This window comes from Macaca thibetana, chromosome 4 (genome assembly GCF_024542745.1).
Source record: "Macaca thibetana thibetana isolate TM-01 chromosome 4, ASM2454274v1, whole genome shotgun sequence".
Classification (NCBI taxonomy): Eukaryota; Metazoa; Chordata; class Mammalia; order Primates; family Cercopithecidae; genus Macaca; species Macaca thibetana.
In genome coordinates, this window is record NC_065581.1 from 86667744 (window position 1) to 86694547 (window position 26804).

The 26804-nt window shown below is 43.4% G+C and overlaps 1 protein-coding gene across 2 annotated transcripts in view; it reads right to left on the reverse strand.

Annotated features, from left to right (window-relative positions):
* The window catches only part of MDN1 (midasin AAA ATPase 1), a 186687-nt gene that overhangs the window by 29642 nt on the left and 130241 nt on the right, over nt 1–26804 (reverse strand). Inside the window, exons 60-82 of one of the 2 annotated variants that reach the window (XM_050789524.1) lie at nt 24648–24862; nt 23892–24279; nt 22261–22370; nt 20619–21324; nt 18827–18988; nt 18027–18300; nt 16713–16948; nt 16219–16314; nt 15486–15580; nt 15044–15165; nt 13988–14134; nt 13059–13168; nt 12023–12096; nt 11329–11527; nt 8749–8911; nt 6751–6897; nt 5694–5820; nt 4203–4308; nt 3564–3679; nt 2203–2688; nt 1366–1592; nt 671–835; nt 327–487 (exon numbers count right to left, since the gene is read on the reverse strand). In XM_050789524.1, the coding sequence (XP_050645481.1) occupies nt 327–487; nt 671–835; nt 1366–1592; nt 2203–2688; nt 3564–3679; nt 4203–4308; nt 5694–5820; nt 6751–6897; nt 8749–8911; nt 11329–11527; nt 12023–12096; nt 13059–13168; nt 13988–14134; nt 15044–15165; nt 15486–15580; nt 16219–16314; nt 16713–16948; nt 18027–18300; nt 18827–18988; nt 20619–21324; nt 22261–22370; nt 23892–24279; nt 24648–24862 (4632 nt within the window). Of the gene's footprint in view, nt 1–326; nt 491–670; nt 836–1365; nt 1593–2202; nt 2689–3563; nt 3680–4202; nt 4309–5693; nt 5821–6750; nt 6898–8748; nt 8912–11328; nt 11528–12022; nt 12097–13058; nt 13169–13987; nt 14135–15043; nt 15166–15485; nt 15581–16218; nt 16315–16712; nt 16949–18026; nt 18301–18826; nt 18989–20618; nt 21325–22260; nt 22371–23891; nt 24280–24647; nt 24863–26804 lie in introns of both variants that reach the window. The other variant, XM_050789523.1, reaches the window with a different exon arrangement.

Genomic DNA, 26804 nt, shown 5'->3' on the forward strand with positions numbered 1-26804 from the left:
TAGGGTGGCCGCTAAGCCTCCGTTGATAACGTCATCTATCAGTAACATCAAATATTTGGGAGTGTGTAAGATATGAAAGAATCCTAATAGATATTCTGAATGGTTAGCATTTCTGCACCTATGCATCTAACAATTAGCTAGCAAGCCCTAAGCTTTTCAAAGCTTGTCAATGACTTTGCACGTATAAATAAAGAGACCAAGTTCTTAGTGATTTTGGCACCTGAGGACTGCTCTGGGACTTATCCACGTGCAGGGAGGTGAAGCCCACTCTGCCTTTGCTCAGTGCATTCTGAAGAGGAAGAAGTTTGTAAAGAACAGTTAGTTACCAGGTGCTTTGCTGCTGTACCATCCTCACCATACGATTTCAGCCTCTCCAACAGCTCAGAGATGGCAGAAATTATTTTCTGCACATTCAAAGTGCTCACATCGGCCCAGAAGTCATCCTCTAAGAGTTTTGTTAGATGTCCTGATTGCAGTCTCTCAAAGCCTGCTGCCACATTCATTCAGAGAAAACAACATGATGAATAACAGAAAACAAATCCTTTCATCTCTATCCATGTAGTCATCTGTTTCTAACATCCATCCTTAACTATTTAGCCACAGAAATAAGTCATCAAATACAAAAATTAAAACAGGCATGAAACTAATTTCTGCCTGATTTCAGACATACCGTACTCTTCTTGTGGGCTCGCTTGGTCAGTGTTGTCCTCTGTGTTCTCTGCTTTTTCATTCTTGCTTTCTTCTAAGTTCTGGATGGCACAGAGGATGGCTCGGATAGCAATTTCCATTTTCTCTGAAAAATCTTCCACAAATCCTTCATCCAACATTTGATTTCCTAGCAAGTAACATGGTGTAAAACAAACATACAAACACCAATCATTTGCTTTAGTGCCTCTGGAAATCATTAAAAACACTCATTTCTTGATGAGCCACTGAGTCAAGCTGTGCCAGATACAAAGAAGAGACAAATTCCTTGCCTCGATAAACTTATAAGTTTATTACCTTGTATTAAAAACTTTTTACTAAAATAATGTAGAAAATATGAAAATAACAGTTAAGATAGTATGAATAAACACTAACTTAGTCCAAATATCAGTGCCAAGCTTTTTCAATCTAAGGGAAAACTAACAGACAGTGAGCTGATGCTGCCTTCCTATGTGTGTTACAAAGTATGTAACAGGCATCCAAACAAATGGGGCAAAAAAGTTAAGAGCTGTGGATTTCAACCGCACCTCCCTGCCTCAGAACCCTGGACAGGTACGTGTAGCCCAAAACATAATGTGTCTTTAGGACAATGAGACTTACATCTACAAGACATCATTTCTACAGTGGGCTTCCATTCCCTGACTGAACAATATTCCTTACCTCCTTGGCTACCTGAAGTAAGCAGATGTGTCTTCCAGGTAGTAAAGTCAGCCATGGCTTTACTAATTTCTCCTCTTACATATTCCAGACTTTCAACTAGTGCCATTTGTGAGTCTCTTTGCTCAACCTCCATCCCTGGAAGAATGAACAAGGACTCTAGGCCCTGCAAATGAACTGACACCTGGGACAAGCAACTCAGTGCAGAAGAGCAAACTTCAAAATCTTTCCTGCAACAGAAATGCCACAATGTTGAAAGGAATGCATTACAGTTCCCACAAACACACACCCCTCCCTGCAACCACTATAATATACGCAAGGTAGAACTCACCATAGCTGAAGTTTACAGCTAAACACATGCCACAGAGTGCTGTGCAGGTCCACTGAGGAACAGAGGACTGAAGCACAATTATTTTCATAATTTGATTCTATTACTAAACACCTAGGTTTAGTAATGGAATAAATTTAGTAATTTATTCCAATTAATTTATTCCAATAAATGATAAATTTATTCCATTAATAATATTCCATTATCATTAGTCTTTGGTGTGATAGGCTTTTATTTTGGACCACCACAAATAGCAGGATGTGATTTGCTCTATCTGTGGATTATTTAGGGCTTTGTCTGGCATCCTTTTGCTAACTAAAGTCTCAGAACCTGCAGATGACACTCCCTATCCCCACCCCACCCCATCCCCCAAACTGACGAGTTCCCCAGACTCCAGGACTGTCTAAAAGCTACTGCTTTCTGTTAACACCCTTCCCTTCCCACCCCCAATTTGGATAAGCACAGTAAGAACCTAAGCACACAGAGAAGTGTAAAGACATAGACACACTTACCAAGAATGAAAGAGAGTCTCACAAGACTGCTGCCTAATTTTGTCGACGTCAGCTTTCACTGTTTTAATGGTTTTTAGCATCTCTGTTACTCTCGTAGTTGACTGTTGCCAAAGCTGATCCTGTTTCCGCATCCGGCAACCAGAGGGCAGCTGACTTCCAGGTACTGGAGATGGGTAGCTCAGATTGGAGGGAATTAGGTCTGGTAATACTCCACAAAGTCGTCCCTTGCTAAGTTCTGGTCCTTCCAGGCAGGGGGCAGGAGGCTGCCCCAGTGCCTGGGCATTGCCATGGCCTGGAGCTGGCCCTACACTGGGACAGCACTGGAGGAGCCAGGAGAGCTGCTCGAGCAGGATCTGGCACTGCATGGCCAGGTGCTGCAGGCGCTCGGTCCACTGCTGCACGCCATCCTGAGGAGGGAAGGCCACGGGGTAGGCCAGGGGCCCCATCAGCCTGCTGTGAATCTCTTGCACACAGCTGAGGAGGTTCCTGTACAGAGAAACCCATGGGAAAAACACAATGAATGACACTTTAAACCATGTCACCACATTGTTTTAAAAGAAATTTGTGTTTCTGAACGAGCATGGGTTTTTTTATACAGTCAAGAAGGAAGAATCCCCCAGATAGGTAAAAAGTCTGTTAAAATGCCTCCCAAAGTACTTAAACCCATCCCTCAGTCTTTCAGGAGAAGTATCATGACACAATCACACCACTACAGTGACTTCAACTAGCATTATCTAGTGAATGTGCTGTACTTTGCTACATAAACCCTAATGAATGGAGGAGAAAATACCTGAAGCTAAAGTGAACAGTCTGGAAATACTGTCTCTCAGCCACGAATCCATTCAACAGATGACAACTTTCCTAACTGTCCTCATCTCTTAATTATCTGTTTCCATTGAGGAGCCTCCATGTATGGCTCAGATTGCCATTTGGGGGATCCCCAAAGCCTAAGTAACAGAAGCCGACTCAAATCTCATCTGTGCCCAAGACCGTCCCACCCTAATACCATGAACACAAGCCTAACTATTGGCCCACATGGACTTTCGGCAATATATATCCTCATTCCAGATACAGGTATAGTTCAGCCATGACAATTTTCACTGCCTGACACAGCCCTGAAATCTCCAAAGCTCCATATTCTCAGGAGGTTCAGTCAGAGCACAGAGGGAGAGGGACACTAGAAGCATATCACTGAAAGCAAGGGGCAGAGCTGGGAGAAACCCTACCTGCCTCTTTGGGCCTTAAATTCATTTCACAATTGAGAGCATGTCTTATTCCTCTCCCCATGTGCAGCAACTCTGAGCTGACTTGGATCTAATTCTTCTGAATTCATGCCACAAGCCCAACTCATCAGCTGATACCTGAGGATGATCCACTGCTCACTGAGCGTGGTCAGGGAGCGCCGCTGTTGGACGAGCATCTTCATCAAATGTGCTGAGAACCCTCTGCACCGCTCCACGTTGCCCATGCCCATTTCCTGGCAGAAGAAGGAAAAACATGCTGAAGGGGCTGCTGGCAAACACTCACAGATGTGCCTCTAGAAAGTTGTTTCTACTATAAGCATCAGACATGCCGCACTCTAGAGGTGACACATTCATTTTTTTGAGCAGTGTTTCTCCAATTATGCTTGCGCCGATCATTGATATTCCATAGACAGGAACTGGATTTAACTCCAAAATGCATTTATTAGTGGTCTTTTCTCAATTCACAAAGGGAAGAAAGATCTAAATATGGCATTCTCCATTTGAAGTTTTTAATTTTTCTTAAACATTAAGAAAATTTGTCCTGCTGGCAAGTGTAACAGAATTTATTTAAGGTATTCTCTCTGATTTTGCACAAAATTATATTGATATTAATTTTAAGTTTAAGGATGTACTGCAAAAAGCTCAGTTCCACTAACAGGCTGTTATCACTTAACAAGGTCTGAGAATGCGACCCTGGGATGAAGAGAACAAGAGCTTTCCCTGAGCCCCTGCAAGACTCATGTTCTATCATTCTACCTTGGCAGGAGTTGCTAGTGCTGCGTTAAGCCTGGCATGCCGTGCAAGAGAGCGATAAAAATACTTCTGGCATCCATCCCATGAAGACGAGATTTCTGTAAGCAGCCTGGAAAAGATATCAACATCATTTACTTAATTAAAACCATGCTCTCCCACCCCAGATCCTGAAAAACTCAGATACTGGTATATTTGGCCATAACCAAGAGTCAGCTGTCTGAGGTGGTTTACTTCTATTAGGACTCACTCGGTGAGGCACTCATTACTCCTTTACTTAACTTAGCACTGGAAGTATCATGAGCTGTGGAGATTTCAGGGCTGTGTCAGGCAGTGAAAATTGTCATGGCTAAACTATACCTGTATGGTTTCTTCAATGAATTCTTCCTATCTTGGCAATGGAGGCTAGGGGATCATAAACTCTGATGCCTACAGGGGCCAGGCAAATAACGTAAGAGGACTGAGGACAGCCAAGCACAAAATGATGCATGGCAGTGACAGCTGACCTCAATGTGGGGAAGACTCAGGGGTTGTTGAGGGTTCAAGTAAGCTGGAGAGCATGTGTCCTTTCAAAAGGAGGAAACTACTATTCAACTACAGCACTGCTGACCAAATGGGAATGCAAGCCTACTTGGCAAATTTTCCTGAAAACCTGAAAATCCAGAATGCTTATGTAAAATTTCCCTTCTACAATGTTCTGTTGAATTCAAATTTAAAGCCCTGGGAGGGCCAACTGAGCAAATAAAACACACACGTGTACTATACCCAGTTCATGCAAAGCATCATTCACAACATCCTCTGCTGTGCTGTAAATAGAGGTAGCTCTGCCTGTCTCAATAGTGTATGGACTTGCAAATTCAATAACATATTAGAACTTATGAGGAGTGTATGTATATAGAGCAACTAAAAATATACCATTTTCTAATAGATTTCCACATGTATGATCAAATGAAGTGAGTAGACCTCAGGAAAATCAAAAGACAAAAAAAAAAAAAGAAGAAGAATGGAGAAGTGAATGCAAGGAAGAAAGAGAAAGAAAAGAAATTTTTTTTTTTTTTTTTTGGAGACAGTCTTACTTTGCTATCCAGGCTGGAGTGCAGTGGTGTAATCTCAGCTCACTGCAACCTCTCCACCTCCTGGGTTCAAGCAATACTCCTGCCTCGGCCTCCTGAGTAGCTGGGATTACAGGCATGTGCCACTATACCTGGCTAATATTTTGTATTTTTAGTAGACACAGAGTTTTGCCATGTTGGTCAGGCTGGTCTTGAACTCCTGACCTCAAGTGATCTGCCCACCTCAGACTCCCAAAGTGCTGGGATTATAGGCATGAACCACCGCACCCAGCCTCACACTTTCATTTGAATGTCCATCAGGAGTCACCTCCTGAGCCAGGCACTTTTGGTAGCCACAGTGGTGTTGCTATCCCCATTTTTGCAAATGAGGACAAGTTTTAAATTACTTGTTCCATTTATAAGTAGGGAAAAAAAACAGACAAACCTAGAATCAGCCTCCTGAGTGCTGCTGACGATGGACAATGCGCTCCGGAGATCTAACGGGTGAAGATGAAGCATCTCTTGAGGATTTTTTGAACGGGCCCATGCAAGACCTTTGCGATATGACAAACCTAGGAAATAAACAGCATTTGTTTAAGCAAAGATGCTTAGGAGAGAATGGATGTGCCCCTCTTTCTCTTGCTACTCAAAGCGAAGTCTTCTAAACAGCATGAGAGCTTGTTAGAAATGCAGACTCTCAGGCTGCACCCACACCAACTGAAACAGGATCTGTAGCGGCACTTCCACAAGATTCCCCAGGTGATTCACATGCACGTTCAAGTTTGAGAAGCACTGCTCTCTATGCTATGCAGCGAACAATGGTACAGCATGCAGTGACAGAAATTTTAAAAGTACAGATTCTGCCAGGCGCGGTGCTCACGCCTGTAATCCCAGCACTTTGGGAGGCCGGGGCGGGCAGATCACAAGGTCAGGAGATTGAGACCATCCTGGCTAACACGGTGAAACCCCGTCTCTAGTAAAAATACAAAAATTAGCCAGGTATGGTGTAGTCCCAGCTGCTTGGGAGGCTGAGGCAGAAGAATCGCTTGAACCCAGGAGGCAGAGGTTGCAGTGAGCCAAAATCACACCACTGCACTCCAGCCTGGGCAACAAGAGGCAGAGGTTGCAGTGAGCCAAGATTGCACCACTGCACTCCAGCCTGGGCAACAGAGTGAGACTCAATCTCAATAACGTAACATAACGTAACATAACGTAACGTAACACAACGTAACATAACACAACGTAACATATAACATAACATAAATAAAAATATAGATTCTGAGAAACCTCATACAAAGCGGAAAGTATCTGGGAATCATAGGTGGCTGGTCATAGGATTTTCCTGCATGTGAGTGGAACTCTTAGACATCTGGAAACCTTGCCTGTACCTTCTGTTGTCCACTATCTCAACTGTCTACGGAATTTCCCCCAAATCAGACATGTCATTTCTCTTCCTAAAAGTTGGTGACTACATTTCATTGGGTTTCAAGCGAGAACCTTACCAATTTTTGCAAGGTGTTTAAAGAGGTCTGACAAAGCTCGTTGTTTTTGCATGAGAATGTGCTTGGCTTCTGACCGCTGCTTCTCCTTCTCTGCAGAGGGTTCCACCTTTAAGCTCTGCAGCTCACTCACAGAGGAAATCACTTCACCTGTAAGAGAAAACAAGGTGGGGAGGGGAGACAATAAGAAAATCCCAGGGGTCTGGTAATGTGTTTGTTACCCAACACCAGGGACCTTTTGGAGAACAAAGGCCAAGTATCATTCATCTTTATACCCTGGGTACTTAACATAGTCCCTAGCATTTGGTAAAATCTCATTAAGTGTTTTAACCAAACTGGTCAAGGTGCACGGAAATAGAAAAATAACATACAGGATTTCAAGTCTCTTGACAATAACAACCCAAACAACAGCAGTCATTCTTTTGTATTTAGGGGTTTTATAATCCATCAAGCAAATGCACTTATTGAGCACCAACTATGTGCAGTGCATTATACTAGAACTTTATAATCACTTGAAGGAAATTTCAGATTAATATGTGTTGAGTTTCCACTTATAGCTGGTAGATGGTAAATTCTCTTTTCATGTGCACAACTTCAGAAGCACCTATTTGTAGCTCCATTTTATAGATTTCAAGAAAGGCTCAGTGAGGTCTAGTCACTATCTGAAGGCCATGTGGTTAATGAGTAGATGAGCCAGGACTTGAACACTGGCCCACCTTACTCCAAAGCCCAAGTTCTTTCTATACAGCACCAAGCTGCCTTCCTGAATACACATGGGTACCAATAACACAAGGGTGCCGCCTCCCTGCTGCAGGCAGTGTTATAGGCTGGGTTGTGTCTTTCCTTACCCCTCAATTCACATGTTAAAAGTCCCAACCCCCAGAACTTCAGAATGTGACTATATCTGGAGACAGGGCCTTTAGAAAGGTAATGAAGGTGAAATGAGAATGGGCTCTAATCTAATCTGACTGAAGTCCTTAAAAGAAGAGATCAAGACACAGAACACACAGATGAAGAGTGACCACGGGAGGACACAGTGAGAAGGTGGCCATCTGCAAGCCAAGGAGAGAGGCTTCAGAAGTAATCAACCCTGCTGACACCTTGATCTTGGACTTTTAGCCTCACACTGAAGCCACCCAGTCTGTGGTACTGCATTAAGGCAGCACTACCAGCCAAACATAGGCAGTCACCAGTGAGTACAAGGACACCAAAGACATCAGACTGACAGTGTGGGAGAGTTAGAGGATAAGGGAGGTTTTACATCCCGCAGCACATCCCCTCTCCAGGAGATGCAAATGGATCTGTATTCCACTCACCCCCATCCCCAGGCTTGAGTCACCTTGAGCAACGCTGACAAGTTTTTAAAAAAAGAAGAGCTCCCTGAGATTAGATGCAACCTCATTAAAAGAAAGCCAGCCTCACTGACAGCACACTCGCTGCGGGTGGGGGGTAGATGGGGTGAAGGAGGTAGTCAGAGGCTGCCAGGGGCCCAAACATTCTATAAAATTCTGGGCTCCCTTCCCAGCTATTGCTGTGTTACACTATGAGATCTTGGCTCTCACTTCCTGAGCAAAGACAGCCTGAGAAATGAAACTGCTGTGCCTCTCTGAAGTGAAGAAAGCAAGAAGATGGGGATGAATCCTCCTCAAATGAGACAACTTTTTGACGGTGGGGACAGCTTAGACACTGGGAAATCCACCTCTGTGCCCCTTTACCCGTACCGCCAACCAACAGGAACTAGTATAGACAAGGCTCTCATAAAAGATGGCACAGTGCCAGGTTACATGAGAGGACGATAATGTGAAAATTATGACTGTGTGTTCTCAGTAGGCTCCTGTTTCTGAGCTCTGTGGGTTTTTAAGCCCACTTGCTTATTCAATCAAGTGTTCGGCACTACACAGGATATCAAAAAAGAACACAGGTGCCACATTCTCAGCCCTCCTGTGCCACTGGGGAAAACAGAGAGAAAGACCCACCCTTGACCTGGACGCTGGCACCCACCTGTGAACTGATCGAGGCCCTCCACAAGGCGAGGCAGGGGGCTCTCCTTCATGAACGTCAGACACATCTTCCTCATGCGTTTCCTGAGCTTTGGCAAGCGACGTAGAAGCTCCCCTTCGAAGGCGGAAGGAGCAGCGCCTTGACAGCACTCTGGAATTGTGGCCTGTGAGACAAAGGACAGGTTAGCCTCACTGCCAAGAATGGCAGGCATCATTTTAACCTGCACGGGAATTAAATTTAACTGTTGCACACACAAACACATCCCTAGTTCAGCAAGTATTAAATTACCACCATGTCCGAAGTCTCATGAGAACAAATATAGCATCACTAAAATTAAAAGAGACATACTGCGGATATTTAGAAAACCATATTACTGCTCCATATGAGATCACTATAACAGAAGGATCCCCATGCCCCTACATCCAGCAATGCTTGCTATGATAGCCACGAGGAGCCTCCAGTTCTGAATTATGAACAGAGTAGAATGAATAATGTCATTGATGCCCTCAAGGTGCTGAGCCACTTTGTGTTTCTCAGACACAGTAGCCAGGCGAAACTGGTCCTACTCCTATGACCATTTACCCCTAATTAACAGTTCAAATTTCAGGAATTCAGATTTCTTTCCTTTTTTTTTTTGAGACAGGGTCTGGCTTTGTCACCCAGGCTGAAGTGCAGTGACCTGATCTTGGCTCACTACAACCTCTGCCTCCCAAATAGCTGGGACTGCAGGCATGCATCACCACGCCCTGCTATTTTTTGTATTTTTAATTGAGACAGGGTTTTACCATGTTGGCCAGGCTGGTTTTGAACTCCTGGTCTCAAATGATCCGCCTGCCTTGGCTTCCCAAGGTGCTGGGATTACAGGCATGAGCCACCACACCCCAGACACAGGAATTCAGATATCATATGAAGGGAAGAGCTTTCGTCCGTCAAGGGCATATTTTAGTTTTTTCCTGAACTTCCTATGTTGTCATTACTAGCAAATCAAAATTGTTGATCAGAATGACAGAAGCAGTGAGCTGACAAATACAGTCAAAAGAAAATAAATTTGGTAGCCATATCATATCTCTGCAGCCATCTTATGGCTATATGTTCAGTTTCTATTATGAGTTTTGAACAACTAAAATAACAAAAATAGCTTAAGGACGTTCATTACTCACTCTGTGAACCTCAGGTAGGAAATACAATAAGAAAACAAAACTAATTACTCTTTAAAAAGTAATTTTTTTCTGGAGAGACAGGGTCTCATGTGTTGCCTAGGCTGGTCTCAAACTCCTGGGCTCAAGTGATCCTCCTGCCTCAGCCTCCCCAGGTGCTGGGATTACAGCCGTGAGCCACTACGCCTACCCAGAAATTACTCTCCTGAAGAGTGCCTTCCAATCCTGGAGCTCCCCACACCCAAGGACATGAAGCAGGAACATCCATTCTATAACAGACCTGCTAACTCAAGATTTATCACTGTTAAATTTTCAGAAATTTTGCAAGCCAAATCTTAACTGTTGGTTCTTGAAATTTTGCCATAATGGGAGTATTTACACCACAGTAATCAGCATCTGCTATAAACCAGCACATCATGGCACATATTCACACCCTGTGCAGTAGCTTCCTCATGTGGTAGCCCACAGACAGCTTCAATGGCATATTCTTAAACTGACGCTTCAAATCTTTGCTCATAGCAGATGAAATGTTCACAGGTAAAAGCACAATTATTTCTCACAGGCTGACATTAAATTTTAAGCAGCAAGGCCACGTGCGATGACTCACGCCCATAATCCCAGCTCTTTGGGAGGCAGAGGCAGGGAGGATCACTTAAGACTAAAAGTCCGGCCAGCACAGTGGCTCATACCTGTAACCCCAGCACTTTGGGAGGCCAAGGTGGGCGGATCAGGAGATTCAGATCTTCCTGGCTAACATGGTGAAACCCCATCTCTACTAAAAAATACAAAAAATTAGCCAGGCGTGGTGGCAGGAGCCTGAAGTCCCAGCTACTCAGGAGGCTGAGGCAGGAGAATGGCGTGAACCCAGGCGGAGCTTGCAGTGAGCCAAGATCACATCACTGCACTCCAGCCTGGGTGACAGAGCAAGACTCCGTCTCAAAAAAAAAAAAAAAAAAAAAAAAAGACTAAAAGTTTGAGACCAGCCTGGGCAACAAAGTGAGACCTCATCTCCACAAAAAAAAAAAAAAAAAAAAAAAAATTAGCTGGGCATGGTGGCATGTGCCTGTGGTCCCAGCACTCAGGTGGTTGACGTGGAAGGATCATTTGAGCCCAGGAGGTTGAGACTGCAGTCAGCCATAATCATGCCTAGACAACAGCGCGAGACTCTGTCTCAAAAAAAGCAAAAAAAAAAAAAAAAAAAAAAAAAAAAAACCAAAAAACAAAAAACCTTTTACCAACGAGATCAAGATTTTTTGCCTTATTTTGCAGGGAAGTCAGGCAAACAAATACATACTATATATGTCCAAAGAACAAGATTTCAAAGGCATTTTCTTGTCTAGTACTGAGGCATGCCTTGCACATAACAAACAGATCCCACTTGACCGGCTTGGGAATAAGCCAGCACTGTCCCACAACCAAGTACCTGCCCAGCTGCTGGTCGAGCTAACAGGGTCTCCCTCAGTGCCCTGTTCAGATTCTGAATGGAAGACGCTTCAACTGCAGCTCCATCTGTTGGCCTGGGCAGAAAGTCAGGCTGTTGTTCCTTGTCGCTCTCCACCAGGGATGACCGGCAGGGTTCACTCAGGACTGCTTCAAATTTCTTCATGAATTTAAAGAGGGTCCTGTCCCCAGGTAATCACAGAGATAAGAAGAAAAAAACTGGATTTGCAAGTGAAGAAATATAAAAAATACATGGTCATGCATGCATACATAATTTAATACCCTATACCTTTTATATACAGTGATCTCCTTAAATATTAATAGTTGTTTTATTTTTAAGAGAAAAAGTATGGCAGTTATTGTTATCCTCCTTTTCTAGAAGAGAAACTAAAGCCAGAAAGAATGGGATTGCTTTGCTCAAAGTATACAGCTAGTGGGTGGCAGAAGACTTGAGACATAGCCTGCTTTGTCTCAAGGCACACCAATCCTTACTGCAGGTAGACTTTGCTCAGAGAAGAAGAGGGTGGTGTTGAAAGCAACATCAAAACAATCAAAGTGTTATTTTTTGAGAAGTTTAACACACTTAATATTAAGTCAGGTTATGGTAACTATGTAGTCTTGCTCCCAACCACACAAAATTCTATTTTGGTTGTCCCCAGTTTTAAAAGACAGATTACCTGTGTGTCTTTTCTACAGATTGTTTAATGGACCAGAAGCTGACATCATTCCACCTGGAAATCTTAACAAATTCCTGCAAGATAAATGATGTTCAAGAAATGGCTTTATAAAGCTACTGTCATTTTGTTTCTTTCTAGATTTCTGTTCAGCAAAGACCAGAGCCCACTCTATCCCAAACACAGGACTGTGTGTCAGTGAACAAGTAAAACAAGTCTAAAAAAGAAACCATGGGCCAGGTGTGGTGGCTCACACCTGTAATTCCAGCACTTTGGGAGGCCACAGTGGGCAGATCACAAGGTCAGGAGATTGAGACCATCCTGGCCAACATGGTGAAACCCCGTCTCTACTAAAAATAGAAAAAACAGCCGGGCTTGGTGGCATGCGCCTGTAATCCCAGCTACTCAGGAGGCTGAGGCAGAAGAATTGCTTGAACCCAGGAGGCAGAGGCTGCAGTGAGTTGAGATCGTGCCACTGCACTCCTGCCTAGGCAACAGAGCGAGACTCGGTCTCAAAAAACAAAAACAACACGTTTTGGTCTCAAAGTGATTTAAAAAAAAAAAAAAAAAGAGTGCTGCTACAGTCACTAAGTCACCTGACATATACTCCAGCTTAGGAACCGCCAAGTTAGTCACGTCCCTGTACCATGGTTGGTTCCACAACCACTGGGAATATCAAAAAGAGAAGTCCCTCCTTCCTCCGTGGTAATTCAATGGTGTGTGGACCAGCACGCCATGGCATAGCTCTGAGCTGGGAGACAGGCCTGGGCAAGACCAGGGGAGCACAAACAGATTTCTGTGGCAGTTCTCTGAGGAGGCTCTGACTGGCCACTCCACCAATCCCTCACACACACTGCAGGTGACAAAAAAAGTCAATGCCACCGATGTATATATTGCCATCCTCCCTAGCAGTCAGTGGCAATGCTTTCCTGTATTCCCCTAGGTCCCTGCCTCAGTGTTAAATGGACAACAGGGTTAACGAAAGAGAATTTGCTGATTTTGTCCTCCCAAGAGTGATCACGACAGCTGTTCATCTTACTTTAAGTTCTTTTTCTAGGGGGGAACGAAGTTCCACAATTTTGGCCTGGACCCGGTCAAAGAATTGCTTGTAATAATGGTACAAATTCCATAGAACACTGCAAAGTGAATCTGGAAGAAATGAAAAGGAAACAAAAACACCACACTTGCTGCATGTGCTACTGGTGCCAGCTGTGGCCTTCATATTTCAGTGATGATCCTTCCTCATTACTCTCTATGCCATGAGATTACACTGAGTTTCACAGGCATGTTATTTAGGGATCCTGTCTGAGTTTAGCATTTCCCAGAGATGCAGGCTGTCAATACTCCCCTATTTTTCACTTCGGCTTATAACAGATGTTTTTTTGCACTTTTTTTTCTTGAAGATGATGTACTCCTAGGTTCTTCTAAAATCACAATGTCAAATTCTTTCTGTGAATCTTATTGTAAAATCAGCAGAAACTGAGCTTTTTTTTTAAAAGATGGCATATTAAGCAGTTCACCTCATATGCTCATTCATGTACAATCTATACTCATCTTGTAGTGAGACTTTTATCCCAATTGCTGTGGTCAGGGACAGTACTTGACAGTGGGCAGTTTTATGTGCAGTTCCTTGATGGTTGGCAGTGCTTTCACTGGATGAAAGAAACTAATAATGGCCTGGATCAAGCAGCAGCTTAGCAGGACATTTAGTGTCTAGACAGAGATGTGCTGCCTCAACATGCTAGGTCCTGAGATCTTCACCTGGCAATTTACTTCTGCCAGAGCTCACTAGTCATCTGCACCTCATTTTGAATGTTCTTCTCTATATCGAATGTGAATTGCATTAAACATAACTGTGTCTTATTTAAAACCTAGAGTGCAATGAGGCACCTGTCTCATGTAGAAAATTCAAAGCCTAACTCATTTTAGTAATGCAATGTCAAAGGAAAGGAAAAAAAAAATCCTCACCCTTTCCTTCAACCTGTGGCATCAGCAAGACGTGACAATGGAAAACCAGTAACATCTGAAGTCGCACATGGAACTCTCCCAGCGAGGATCCTTCAATAAATGCTTGTAACGTGCTGACCAACAACATCAAGGTCATCTGTTTGTCATCTTTAAAAATTCAAAGAGGAAAATATATATGTTCCTTCGACCATGACTCCCTATTCCTAACGTGCATGCAATCTATTTGGGATACTATGGATGGCCAAGAGGTAGACATCACAATGTGAAACTCTCAAGCAAGGACCATGGCTAAATTCTAAGCTGATTTAAAAGTAGCAAGCCAGGTGTGGTGGCTCATGCCTGTAATCCCAGCACTCTGGGAGGCCAAGGCAGGCAGATCATTTGAGGTAAGGAGTTCAAAACCAGCCTGGCCAACATGGTGAAACCTCGTCTCTACTAAAAATACAAAAATTAGCCAGGCATGGTGGTGGGCACCAGTAATCCCAGCTACTCAGGATGCTGAAGTAGGAGAGAATCGCTTGGGCCTGGGAGGCGGAGGTTGCAGTGAGATGAGATGGCACCACTGTACTCCAGCCTGGGCAACAGAGCAAGACAAAAATAAATAAATATAAACAAAAGTAGCAGCTGCACACAGGGCATATGTTAAATGCACTCACAGCAAATTATGAAAATGAATTATAAGATGCTTGTCACAAGTATAAAAAAAAAAGACTGTTCATTCAAGCATATTGGCTACTACCTACCAAAAAGTCAACTTTCAGTTTGACTTCTATCATGAACATAGAGAAGAAGGAAACCTTATCATATGACTGGTTCTCTAGACTTTTGGAGAAGACATTTAAACCTCTCAGACTTTTGTTACTATTCTCTCAGTTAGACAAGCACGGTTTACAGTTTTCTTGGCTGACCTCTCAGAAATATCATGAAGTCAAATGGGAGGCATTCCCATGAAAGCAATGTAGCAGGAGAAGCGGGAGCAGGAAAATGTTACACTTTACAGCACTCCATTTAGCTGGGAAGCTCTAAGTGGGCAGGAAATGTATTGCCAGGCATTACCTTCCTGTTCTTCTGTTTGTTCCTGCATGTGCTTCTCAAGCATTTGATAGATGGAGAACCAGTGCTTGGTCGATTTCTCAGTGTGGCGCTTCATAGTATTATCCAAACTCATGGACCAGCAGCTGAAACGAGAAGAAGCCAAGGAGGCATTTAGGGAAACCCATTTGAAATATCTGACACCAGAGATGCAGAGGCTACATGCTCACTATCCTCTCCTCCCAAATGGAGATGGAGGAGCCACCCAGTTTCCTCCCTCAAGAATATATGCTGTTGTCTGGACTGTATTCAGGTGATTTTAATGCCCTACTGTTAACGCTGTGATTAATAACTGAAAAGCACATTCTGTAGCTGTAATACTATATAAATCCCGAAGAAATTTAAACTAGCAAAAAACAAAAGCCCTTACAACCTAAGTTTAGGAGAGGGAAGGAGAGTCACTTACTTCAGCTCCAGTTTACGCCACCGAATGATCATCTGACTGATCAAATCAAGATGTTTCCGCAAAGACAAAGTTCGACTTGCATTTTCCTCCCAATCCTAAAGAAACAAAGATAAAATTTACTATGGACATTATTCAATGCCATAATCACCTCCTCCCTCAAGAACATCTTGAACTTTGCTTGACTGAAGACTACTGGGCCCTTAAACAACTTGTACCAATTGCAGGAATGAATTTACAGTGTATCCAGCTTCAAGTTCTTTCTGTTCACATGACAGAACTCCATCAGAGCCAAGTTTAGAGGCTGGCAAAAAAGCAGTGTTTACAGACTGGAGTCTGAATTTGTGCTGTTTGCTATCTGACCTAGAAGAAAGACATGTGGCCCTTTCCTGTCCAATGGGGAGGCAACAGCTAACTCAGAGGCTATGAGGGCACTGAAGGGGATAGTGTATGTGGGCACTCAGTTGGACTGAAGGCCCACCTGGAAGGCCGGAAGGAGTGTACCCTCATTACCGGTGGATACTGCATCCCACTGGATAAAAGGCAAGGCAGCTAACCCTCACCACAGGGGCAACGGCCTCACTGGCAATGATCTCACCCCATGCCAGAAAAACCAAGGATGTTTATCTTTTTCCAGCTCAAACTATAATTTTCTGTCTAACAACAAAGGTGCCACAAGATACATCTTTTGCCAACTGACCACCAACAAAAATGAGGAAGAGAGGGATTAGCTCACCTGTGCCTTTGCCAGAAGGATCTCTAAGCCATTCAGGAACTTTGAGATGGGACTGGAAAGTGGGAAACTACGAATTCTGTCCACTACAACCAGGAGCTGCAGAAATAAAGATTTGGGTATCTCAGTAGGAATACCAGTGATCCAAAGTCACAGGGTACTGAAGAGAGTCCTGACCAGACGTTTCCCCACAATTCTCTACTTTTAAAACACCTCTGAATAAACAGAGCAACATGGCAACATTTTATTATGTGGTCAGCAACTCCTAACCAACAAATAAAATTAACAGAATCCCCAAACATCATTTATAAAAGAGAAATACAAAACTGGTATGTTCATCCTACAGTTAGTAAGTAGCATCTCATTGAACTGCAGTTCTTTAAGCTTTTGTTTATACGTATGCATGTGCAAGTGGGTGCCCCCAGGGATAATGGTGAGGCTGCATCCTCCTTGCAGATTCAGTACTGTGAGCATTCCTTCCTCAACAGCTGCCCTACCTGTTCAAGCGCTGGGTGTTCTGGCCAGTCCCGCAGCAAGTGACTGACAGCCTCTGAGAAACCTTGAAGCACAGGTTGACACTGCCGGGCTTCTGGAACATTGGGATGCTGGTAGAAGTCATAGGGCCCATCAGGTTTCACCATCAGGTCTGAAGGTACCTCCCCAAAGAGTGTGTTATGGGAGAGGGTGCAGGCCAAAAGTTGGCTTCCCAAGAGTCGGTTATTCAGTTCAACTCCTGTGAAGTTAACATCACGGTAAAGTCAATGAACTCAGTAAGTTGATCCATCAGCATGTCAAAAAGATGTCAGCAACATGGCCAGGCACAGTGGCTCATGTCTGTAATTCTAGCACTTTGGGAGGCCGAGATAGGTAGATTGCTTGAGGCCAGGAGTTTGAGACCATCCTGGCCAACATGGTGAAACCTCATTTCAACTGAAAATACAAACATTAACCAGACAGGCTTGTGCCTGTAATCCCAATTTCTTGGGAAGCTGAGGCACAAGAATTGCTTGAACCTGGGAGGCAGAGGTTGCAGTGAGCTGAGACTGTGCCACTGCACTCCAGCCTGAGCAACAGAGCAAGACTCTGTCTCAAAAAAAAAAAATAAATAAATAATCAGCAACAATGAACTAATTGGGGACTGATGAATGCTATTCTCCCCCAAAGCAATACCGGCCTAGAGAACTGTAATCCTAATACCATGGTAGCTACCTGAAGCTCTCAAGTTTCTAGAATACACAAAGGAAGTCAGAAACTGCCTAGGTATAAACAAAATGGTGTAGGGGTTAATTCACTGCATCCAAATTCCCAGTTTTTATACCTATTCTAGGGAAACAGAAAGGAAACTTAAAGCCTCCTTCCTACTTGTATGAAATAATGCCATGAAATCATGTAGGAAACTGCACTGAACCAACTATTAAACCATATTCCACGAGACTGGTTGCTCCCAGGTATATATTATTTCATTTGAAAAGCACTAACGCTATTTGACAGAAAGCAGAAATAATGCTAAGGAAAACACACACACACTTAAATTAAGTCCTTATCCTTATTAATCCCTTCCCCCAAAGGATCGAAACAATAAAAATCCATCTTTTTCTTGACCCATTTGTACACTCATGAAAATCTATCTTACTACAGAATCCTAAATCAATTTTCTTGAATCAGCTTAAGTTCTTTAAGCCAAGGAAACTCCAATAAGGAATTATGCGAAAACAGGAAATTCGTGAGTGCGATTGTTACAGAAGTAGCAACAGCATCTATTTGCATTTGCTTTGATTTCCCAACTGCATAACAAAAGTAAATTACTATACCCATCAGGGGGTAGAAGTGTGTCACAAGCGATGCCCCAGTCTGATAGCAAGACAGAAACAGGCTGAGGTAATGCTTTGCTTCATGTGGCGGCAGAGTCTGTTGATACCAGAGGGATCGAGCAAAGTTGAGACATAACTGCTGGTGTATCAGCATTACCGCCTGCATTGAATTCTGGGAGAGGAGAGCTGGATTTGTGGCTGCTTCCTCTTCTTGCCCATCTGAAGTTCCTTTGTTCTCCTCTAACGTTGGCTGTACCAAAATATCTGCAAAGTCCTATAAATAGCATTAGAGCAATTGAACTTTTAAAAATCAGAATCTACTTCTAATCAGACTAAAAGGAAGAAAGAAAAAAACATAAGAATGATTGAGAAAATGAAATAGGACTAATATATGTATTAAAATATATTTTAAAAGACTACAGGCTGGGCACAGTGGCTCACACCTGTAATCCCCGTGCTTTGGGAGGCCGAGGCGGGAGGATCACTTGAGGTCAGGAGTTTGAGACAGCCTGGGCGAAATACTGAGACCCTGTCTCTGTAAAAAATATAAAAACTGGCAGGGTGTGGTAGCATGCGCATGCAGTCATAGCTACTTGGGAGGATTGTTTGAGCCCAGGAGTTTGAGGCTGCAGTGAGCTATGATTGCACCACTGCACTCCAGCCTGGGTGATAGAGCAAGACCCAGTCTCTAAAATACATACATACAGAGAGACAGAAAGAGAGAGAGAAAGCCATCAGAGGGAATGTATATGGCATCAAGGGAATTCATTCCAAAACAAACCCTGCCACCACTGTCCTACCTTTTCATGCAGGGGGAACTGTTTTCTGAACTCCCATTCTTCCTCCTCCTCTTCGCTCAGGGTTGTCCTAGAATTCCTGCTCCTGTATCTATATAGGCTGCTTTCCTGCTCAGCCTTCTCTTGGGCTATGCGTTCCTGCTCATCCCACTCATTGATGATTTCCTGAAAGTCACATAGACAGAAGCTGAGCTTTCCTTGCTGAGGCACTCACAAAGGGAAGATTTGCTATTAATTTATTGTGAAAATGAAAGTATCATGACTCAAAAACAAATAAAAGCCAACATCCAAGAACTAAATTCCATGTAATAAAGAGCAAATGGGTTTTGTTTTCCAAGTGTGTAGCCTCAGCAACCAGTTTCCTAAATTCCCCCTGCTGTGTCATTGTAATTTTGAAGGTGTAAAACTTGCCACAGTACAGCTAATGGGAACTTCCTGTCAAGAGATAAAGGTGCCTTGTAACAAGGACCGACTCAGGGTTGGCCATGAGAGGGCTGTGGTTCAGACAGCACTTGGATGGCACCCCAAGGAGCTGGCCAAGGGGTTCAGAAAAGAAACACTTAGACTAGGGACTGGGTGGTCAAAGGGCACCAATCAGGCAAAACTGGAATGTGTCTTACCAGACACTTCTGAAATTCCCTACCACTTCTAAGATTTTAGATCTTTAAACTGGCAAAAACTGTAAATTAAAGAACCATCCAGTACTGCTGAGGTTGAGGAAATAAGCACCCACCATCTAGGAAGGTAATTTGCATGTAAAGCCTAAGAAGTGTGTTTAGTCTTTGTCCCAGCAATCCTGAGCTCTAAAATTTGTATCCAAATATATAGCTGTGAGACTATTTACTGTGGCATTGGGTTTTTTTTTTTAATTTTGGGGGGGGCGGGGCAAAATAGTAAAAAGTATAAAAAAGTATATACAAATGTAAATGTTCAATGATAGGAAAATAGTTAAATTACTTGTGGCATAAACATACAATAGAATACTTGGCAGTCACTAAATATGAAGCAGGTGAAGAATACAGAATAACAGAAAAATAATCACTATACATGAAGTTTTTAAAACCAAATAGAGTTATCAAATAGAATAAACTTTATTAGTGGTTTGTTGTACATTTTGTGGCAATTTAAGGACATGTCTCAGGGGCTCGGCGGGGGATTAGAATCTACCTCAACTGGAGCAACTCTTTTTTTCTGTCAATTATGCTAAGATTTGTATTTTTTAAAAGCTGCTGCGACTAAAAAAAAAAAATTTGTAAGCCAATGGAACAAATTTTTAAAAATTTAGAGTGTCATAGACATACAGCTACAGGTAAATATTAGTATATATACACACACACAAGCAAGCCTGGAATGGGATACCTGATATGTTAGCACCATTTATACCGCTTTAAGTGGTAGGATCATTAGAAATTTTAGTATTCTCTTAATTGCATACAACGAGAGCAAATTACTTTTATTAATAAGGGAACATCTTAATGCAAGTTGACATAAGTATCTGGCAAAATTACCATCAACAAAGTCAAAAGACAACTGACAAACTGGGAGAAAACATGTGTAGTGTATAAAAAAGGGTGCTCTCATTTTTTTTTTTTTAATCTCTTAAAAATTGAGAGGCAAAGGTCCCCAAACACGATAGGTAAACAGAGAAAAAGAAGGAACAGAACACAGAATGCCCACGCCCCAACGACACTACCTGTGCATCTACTAGGCATGCTAATGTCCTGCAGGCTGCCCTGCTATGAACCTGACTCTCTGCAGGAGGGAGGGCAGGGCAGGCCTCCCAGAGATGGCTCACCTGACACACATGTCTGAAGAGCTGCAGGGCCCTCTGGTCCAACTCTCCCTTGCATAACACATGGGAGCGCAGGTAAAGGAGAGCATTCATCAGCAGCTGCTCCCGAGTGGGACAGGCTTTCTGGCCCTTGCCTTCCAGCTCCTTTCCTCCTGAGCACTTGATGATTAGCTTCCCAAGGCCTCGTAGAACCTCCTCAGATTTCACAGAGCACAAAGTGTCTGCATGAGCATAGTAAGTGGGGAAGGTGGGGCCCACCGATGGGAAAGCCAGCAAGGCTGTGGCCAGGGTCCCCAGCCTGTCTGCACCAACCATACTGCTGTAGAGTGAGGTGTGGAGCTCATAGGCCACCAGCCTCATGCCATGTTGTAACTGCAATATGGATGCCTGCAGTGGGCTCACGGCATCTGGATAGAAGGTGTACTCCTCTGCCAGCCGCTTCCGGAACTGGTGGTGTGACTGCTGCCAAGAGGCCTCCTCCTTTAGAAGGCTGTGGGCTACTTGGGCAGACCGTGGCCCATCCATGTGGAGGGCCTGCAGGAGCCGTGTGAGCAGATCCTGAACGGCAGGGGCCTTGGCGATACTAGTGACGTAGTGGTGGATCTCCTGCACCAGGGACTCGTAAGCAGGCAGCTGGGGTCTGAAGGCCTGTTTCTTCAACAGGTGACAGGTTAAATTATCCAGCCGATCCATCCTTTGGCGCAGCAGCCTAAAGGGAAATTAACACAATATGCAAATTATGTCAGAAGAAGAGCAGCAAATCTAGATTGGATCCTCAGCTAGGAAAACAGAAGGAAGAAATATCAGCTGCTGCTAAATAGTATTTGCAATATCATCTCAGTTGTGATAATAATACCGACAATTAGTTAATGAAAATAACAATTACATAGCAGTTACTGTGTCATGTATGTTGCTGGTGCTCAGATGCATATCTTACTGATGCCTCATCATGACTCACTGGAGTAGATAACTACAATTATTCTTCTTATGCTGATATGGGACACTGAGATGTAAGGCATTAAGTGATCTACCCAACGTCTAAAACCAAAGGTCAGGAGTAGGACTGGAACTCAGAACCTACTGGACTATACAGGCTGAGCATCCCAAATCCAAATATCCAAAATGCGCCCAACTTTTTGACTGCCAGTCAATATGACACTTAAAGAAAATGCTCATTAGAATATTTTGGATTCCAGATTGTCAGACCTGGCATGCTCAACTGGTATAAATATTCTAAAATCTGAAGAAAAAAACAAACCCCAAATCCAAAACACTTCTGGTCCCAGGCATTTTGGATAAGGAATCCCCAACCCGTATCGTATTTCCTAATAACAGACCTATAGCCAAGAATAGCAGAGAAATATAGTGCATACCATCACATCCCACTTCTTCTATGCTGAGACTAAGTTTTGGCTTCAAACATCTTAGTCCCATGCGAACACACGCCTTGAATAGCCCCCCTCCCCTCCTTTCACAAGGCATATATTTTTCCTGACTATAAACAAGGCTTTGGGATCTAATTACTAATGTAGTTTAGAGGTGTATATTATCACTTCTACTCACACCATAATTACATTGCAAAGGTCAACTCCATCAAAAGGACAGTCAATAATCCCCGAAACAAATAATCACTTTGCTGTGTTACCTGACGTGAGGATGAGAGTAGCTGACAACGACTTCATCTTCCAGGTCTCTTCCAGTCTGCAGCTGGGATGACAGGTTCCGGGTCTTCCATTCACACTGCAGTTGGTGTAACTAATGGAAAAGAGAGAAACTAGTCCACTGTGTCCCAGCTATGACCATGCACATGAGGACAATGTTCTGGGGACATGTAGAGGAACAAGATGGAAGGAATCTGGGTTCCTGAATGACCCAAGGAGAGGTGGCTCTGCTCCATTAATCTAGACCATTCACATCAGAGTTGTGAGGGGAAAGAAACAATCTTATTTACACCACTGAATTTTTCAGTCTCTCTGCTATAAGAGCTTAGCCTTCACTCCAACTAATATAATTTTCCTTCTTCAAAATATGTACTAACGTACCATTATCTTAATGTATTTAGTTCCTGAACTTGGTTCAAAACTTCAAATAGCAAGAGATACCACATTACCCAAATCAACTTGATTCTTTTTTAAGACAGGTTCTCAGCCTGTAGCCCAGATGGAGTGCAGTGGTGCAATCATGGCTCACCAAACCCTTGACCCCCCACCGCCCAGGCTCAAGTGATCATCCTGCTTTAGCCTTGGGAGTAGCTGGTACTACAAACACATGCCACCACACCCAGCTTTTTTTGTTTTGCTTTTTTTGTGGACAGGGATCTTACTATGTTGTTGCCCAGTTAGTCTCGAACTCCTGGGCTCAAGTGCTCCTCCCACTTCAGCCCCTCAAAGTGCTGCGATTACAGGGTGAGGCCACCACATCTAGCCTCTACTTGATTCTTGAGTTTTGAATAGCAAGCACCCATAAGTTCAAAATTCCTAGGACACAGGGATACTATATTCTATCTAAAGAAATATCCAAATCCAGCTCCTTTCCTCCTGAGCACTTGATGATTAGCTTCCCAAGACCTCGTAGAACCTCCTCAGATTTCACAAGAGCACAAAGTGTCTCTCACAGAGCACAGGCATGGTGGCTCACGCCTGTAATCCCACCACTTTGGGAGGCCAAGGTGGGTGGATCACTTGAGGTCAGGAGTTCAAGACCAGCCTGGCCAAGATGGTGAAACCTCGTCCCTACTAAAAATACAAAATTAGCCAGGCGTGGTGGCAGGTTCTTGTAATCCCAGCTACTCGGAAGGCTGAAGCAGAGAATTGCTTGAACCCAGGAGGCGAAGGTTACAGTGAGCCGAGATCGTGCCACTGCACTCCTGCCTGGACGACAAAGCCAGGCTCTGTTGCAAAAACAAACAAACAAACTGAAACAAAAACCCAAATACCCAAAACTGAGCTCAGGTAGAGAGAGTCAAGAGACAGTGAGAGATGCTACTATTTCTGACAATGGCTCGGGTTTTCTACCTGCCCTCTGCCCATTGCACCTATTGGCAGAGACCTCAGAACCTTAGGAAGGGCTCCTCCCAGAGCCTGAGTATAGTCAGGGGAACTCTCAAAGGGGAAAATACAGTCTCTCAAACAGACTCGTGGGAAGTCACAAGGCAGCTTATGCAATATCATGCTTCTGATGATCTGAGCACCCAAGAGGGAATAAAAGGAGTAATACAATAAGCAAACCCAGCACGTCAGGGAAGGAGCCAATGCTCCAAACTCTTGCCTTCCATACCTCTTCCTTGGCATAATTGAGCTTGTACTCCCTCTTCACCGCAGGGTCAAAGCGTGCCTGGGGAAGCCATGTCTGAATTTGGAGCAAGCCAAGGCTCACCCAGAGGCTCCCACGCTGGGCTGGCTCAGGCAGGCTCCTCTTACTCTCCCCTTCACCAAAAAGGTGGTGCAGGGAGGTGAGCAATTGGCAGATCAGTTCCTTGGGCAGCGCCTCCTGACCAGCCAGGTCCCCAAGTGTCTGGCCCACATGCTGGAAGGCCTGGCTGCTCCCAAGCAGCAGCTGCTCACAGTTCTGCATGTACTCCTGCCGCCGGGACTCTGGTAGCAGCTCTACTAGGCCTGCCAGGTGCCGGAACAGCACCTGCCCCTGGAGTTGGGAATCCGTGCGTCTGTGGGGACAATAAGAAAGCAGTGAAAGGTTTGCAATGTATCAAAAAGCATTCCTTTTCATATACTATAATTCTCTCAAGAAATGATAACCACAGAACGCAGCATCAATATGTGGAGGTGAATTTCTGTTCTCACATGGTCTTATTTGGTTTACTAAGTTCACCCTCTTGATCACAATACGCTTAAAACTGACAGACGAACCAGCCAGCTCATGGTAGCCTGAAAACATGCTGATTCAGGCAGAAAATACCCTCACTTCAAACACCAGAAATAGCCACTACAGAAGGAAGTTCTCACTGGGTCTTTGCTCCATGCTCTGGAGAAAAGACAGGAACTTTACAGTCTGCTTTCCAGGACGAGAGAATACCTGAATTCTGCTACTGAAGAGATAGCCATGTTAGTCCAAAGCATCGAACTGATGTCCTGGAGCTGCTGGGTTCTCTCAACCCACTCTCCTAGGGTCACGTGAGAGGAGGACAGGATGGGGAGGCCACTCACATCCCAGGGACTTGCTCTCCAGCTGCTGGTTAAGACTTCAAAGCAGCACTTAGAGAATATGGGTCTATTGAGATTGCCAGGGCCCTAAAGAACAAGAAAAGAGTCAATAACTTTTAGAAATTAACTAAGACAATTTCCAGAAGCAGCATTAGGGAACCTGAGAGGAAAGAAAGAGACAGTTCAGGTTGCTTGGAACAGGTAAGCATCACTCAGAGATTGGACTAGAAGGACAGAATGGGTTAGTATACCTTAAATGAAAGTGGACTCCAGGCTTTAGGAAATAGGCAATGGATGCTTTAGCAATGCATGAGGAAAGCCTGCAAACCTGGGAATCAGGGAGAACATTCTTGCAGAAGGGAAACAGACACACTGCAGGTGGATGAGAGCCAACTCAGGGTGCAAGGAAAGGAGTGAGAGACAAATTTAAGAGCCAGGGACAAAATGTCCTTAGACTGTCTGTGTCCTTAGACTGTTAAATGGGACACAGTAATAGTTGTCCACAGCAAAGGGTTGTCAAAGGGTGACAGCCAAATGTGTGTGATAGTCAACTCTCTATAATGCCATACAACCCTCAGGGATCCAAAGTTTATCACTAAAGGTTTTGAGAGGTGTTTTATAACAAATCCATTTTGATAGTGCAAAAGAATGGAATAGAGTTCAAGTAAATCCAAAAACATTTGGGGCAATAAGGCATTTCACATGAGAGTGGAAAGGATGAATTAGTGAAAATGGTGTTATCATATCGCTTTTGGATCTGTTTGCATAAAAGAAAAAATTTGCATCCCTATATCATAAAATAACATATACAGATGAAATAGATTTGAACATAAAATAAAAATATAGGAGAAAATAATGGAAAATAGTTTTGAACTCTTGAGGTGATGAAGCAAGACATTTTTTAAAAGCATGACACTAAAGTCAGTAAGCAGAAGGGACTGGCATATTTGGAGGGAAAAAATTATAAAACTTGTGACATATAAGAAAACAAACTCGAGACACGACAGAAAACTAAAAATATACTTCCAACCTATATTGGGCAAAGGCTTAATATCCATAATATATAAAAAGATCTTCAATAATAAACTAATGCTGAACAACCCTTTTTTTTTTTTTTTTGAGACAGGGTCTCACTCTGTCACCCAGACTGGAGGGCAATGGCGCGATCTTGGCTCACTGCCACCTCCGCCTCCCAGGCCCAAGCAATTCTCCTGCCTCAGCCTCCCAAGTAGCTGGGATTCAGGTGCACACCACTACCGCCCAGCTAATTTTTGTTTTCAGTAGAGACAGGGTTTCACCATGTTGGCCAGGCTGGTCTTGAACTCCGACCTCAAATGATCCACCCGCCTCAGCCTCCCAAAGTGCTGAGATTACAGGTGTGAGCTACAGCGGCCAACGAACACAATTTTTTTTTTTTTAAAAAAGCACGAGTATTACTGGAAAATTCAGAGAAGAACTAAAGGGGATCAATAAACATGTGAAAATATGTTAAATTTTCACACTTAACAAAGAAGTGCAAATGAGTTCTTTTTAACTCTATGACAGAAACAACTGGAAATGTTTATAACACCTAGTGTGGCAAGCAGATGAAGAACAGGTCCTCATCTCTATGTTAAAGGAAACTTAACCTCACTGTGGTCATCCAGGACTTCAGGACTTCCCTTTTCACTGGCTCTTCACATATTTAAAAAAGTGAAAAGTAAAAACCACATCTCCAGTCTAATAATAACCATAATTGTGTTTTTAACGTGTAGACACTGTGACCTATTCAATTCTAATTCTAATAACTTATGCACAGAAATGCTCCAACAAGTGAACAAAGACATATACTAGGAGTCAATGTGGCACGCTTATTATAGGAAGAGGGAGAAAATGCAAGAAACTTAACATTTTATCAATAAGTGATTAAAATAAATTCAAGCACATTGATACAATGGAATAACTTTTAAAAATAAGCTGGAATGACACGTTTCTATTACATATATGTGTACTTATTTTTGTTTACATATATATTTAATATAAAAATATA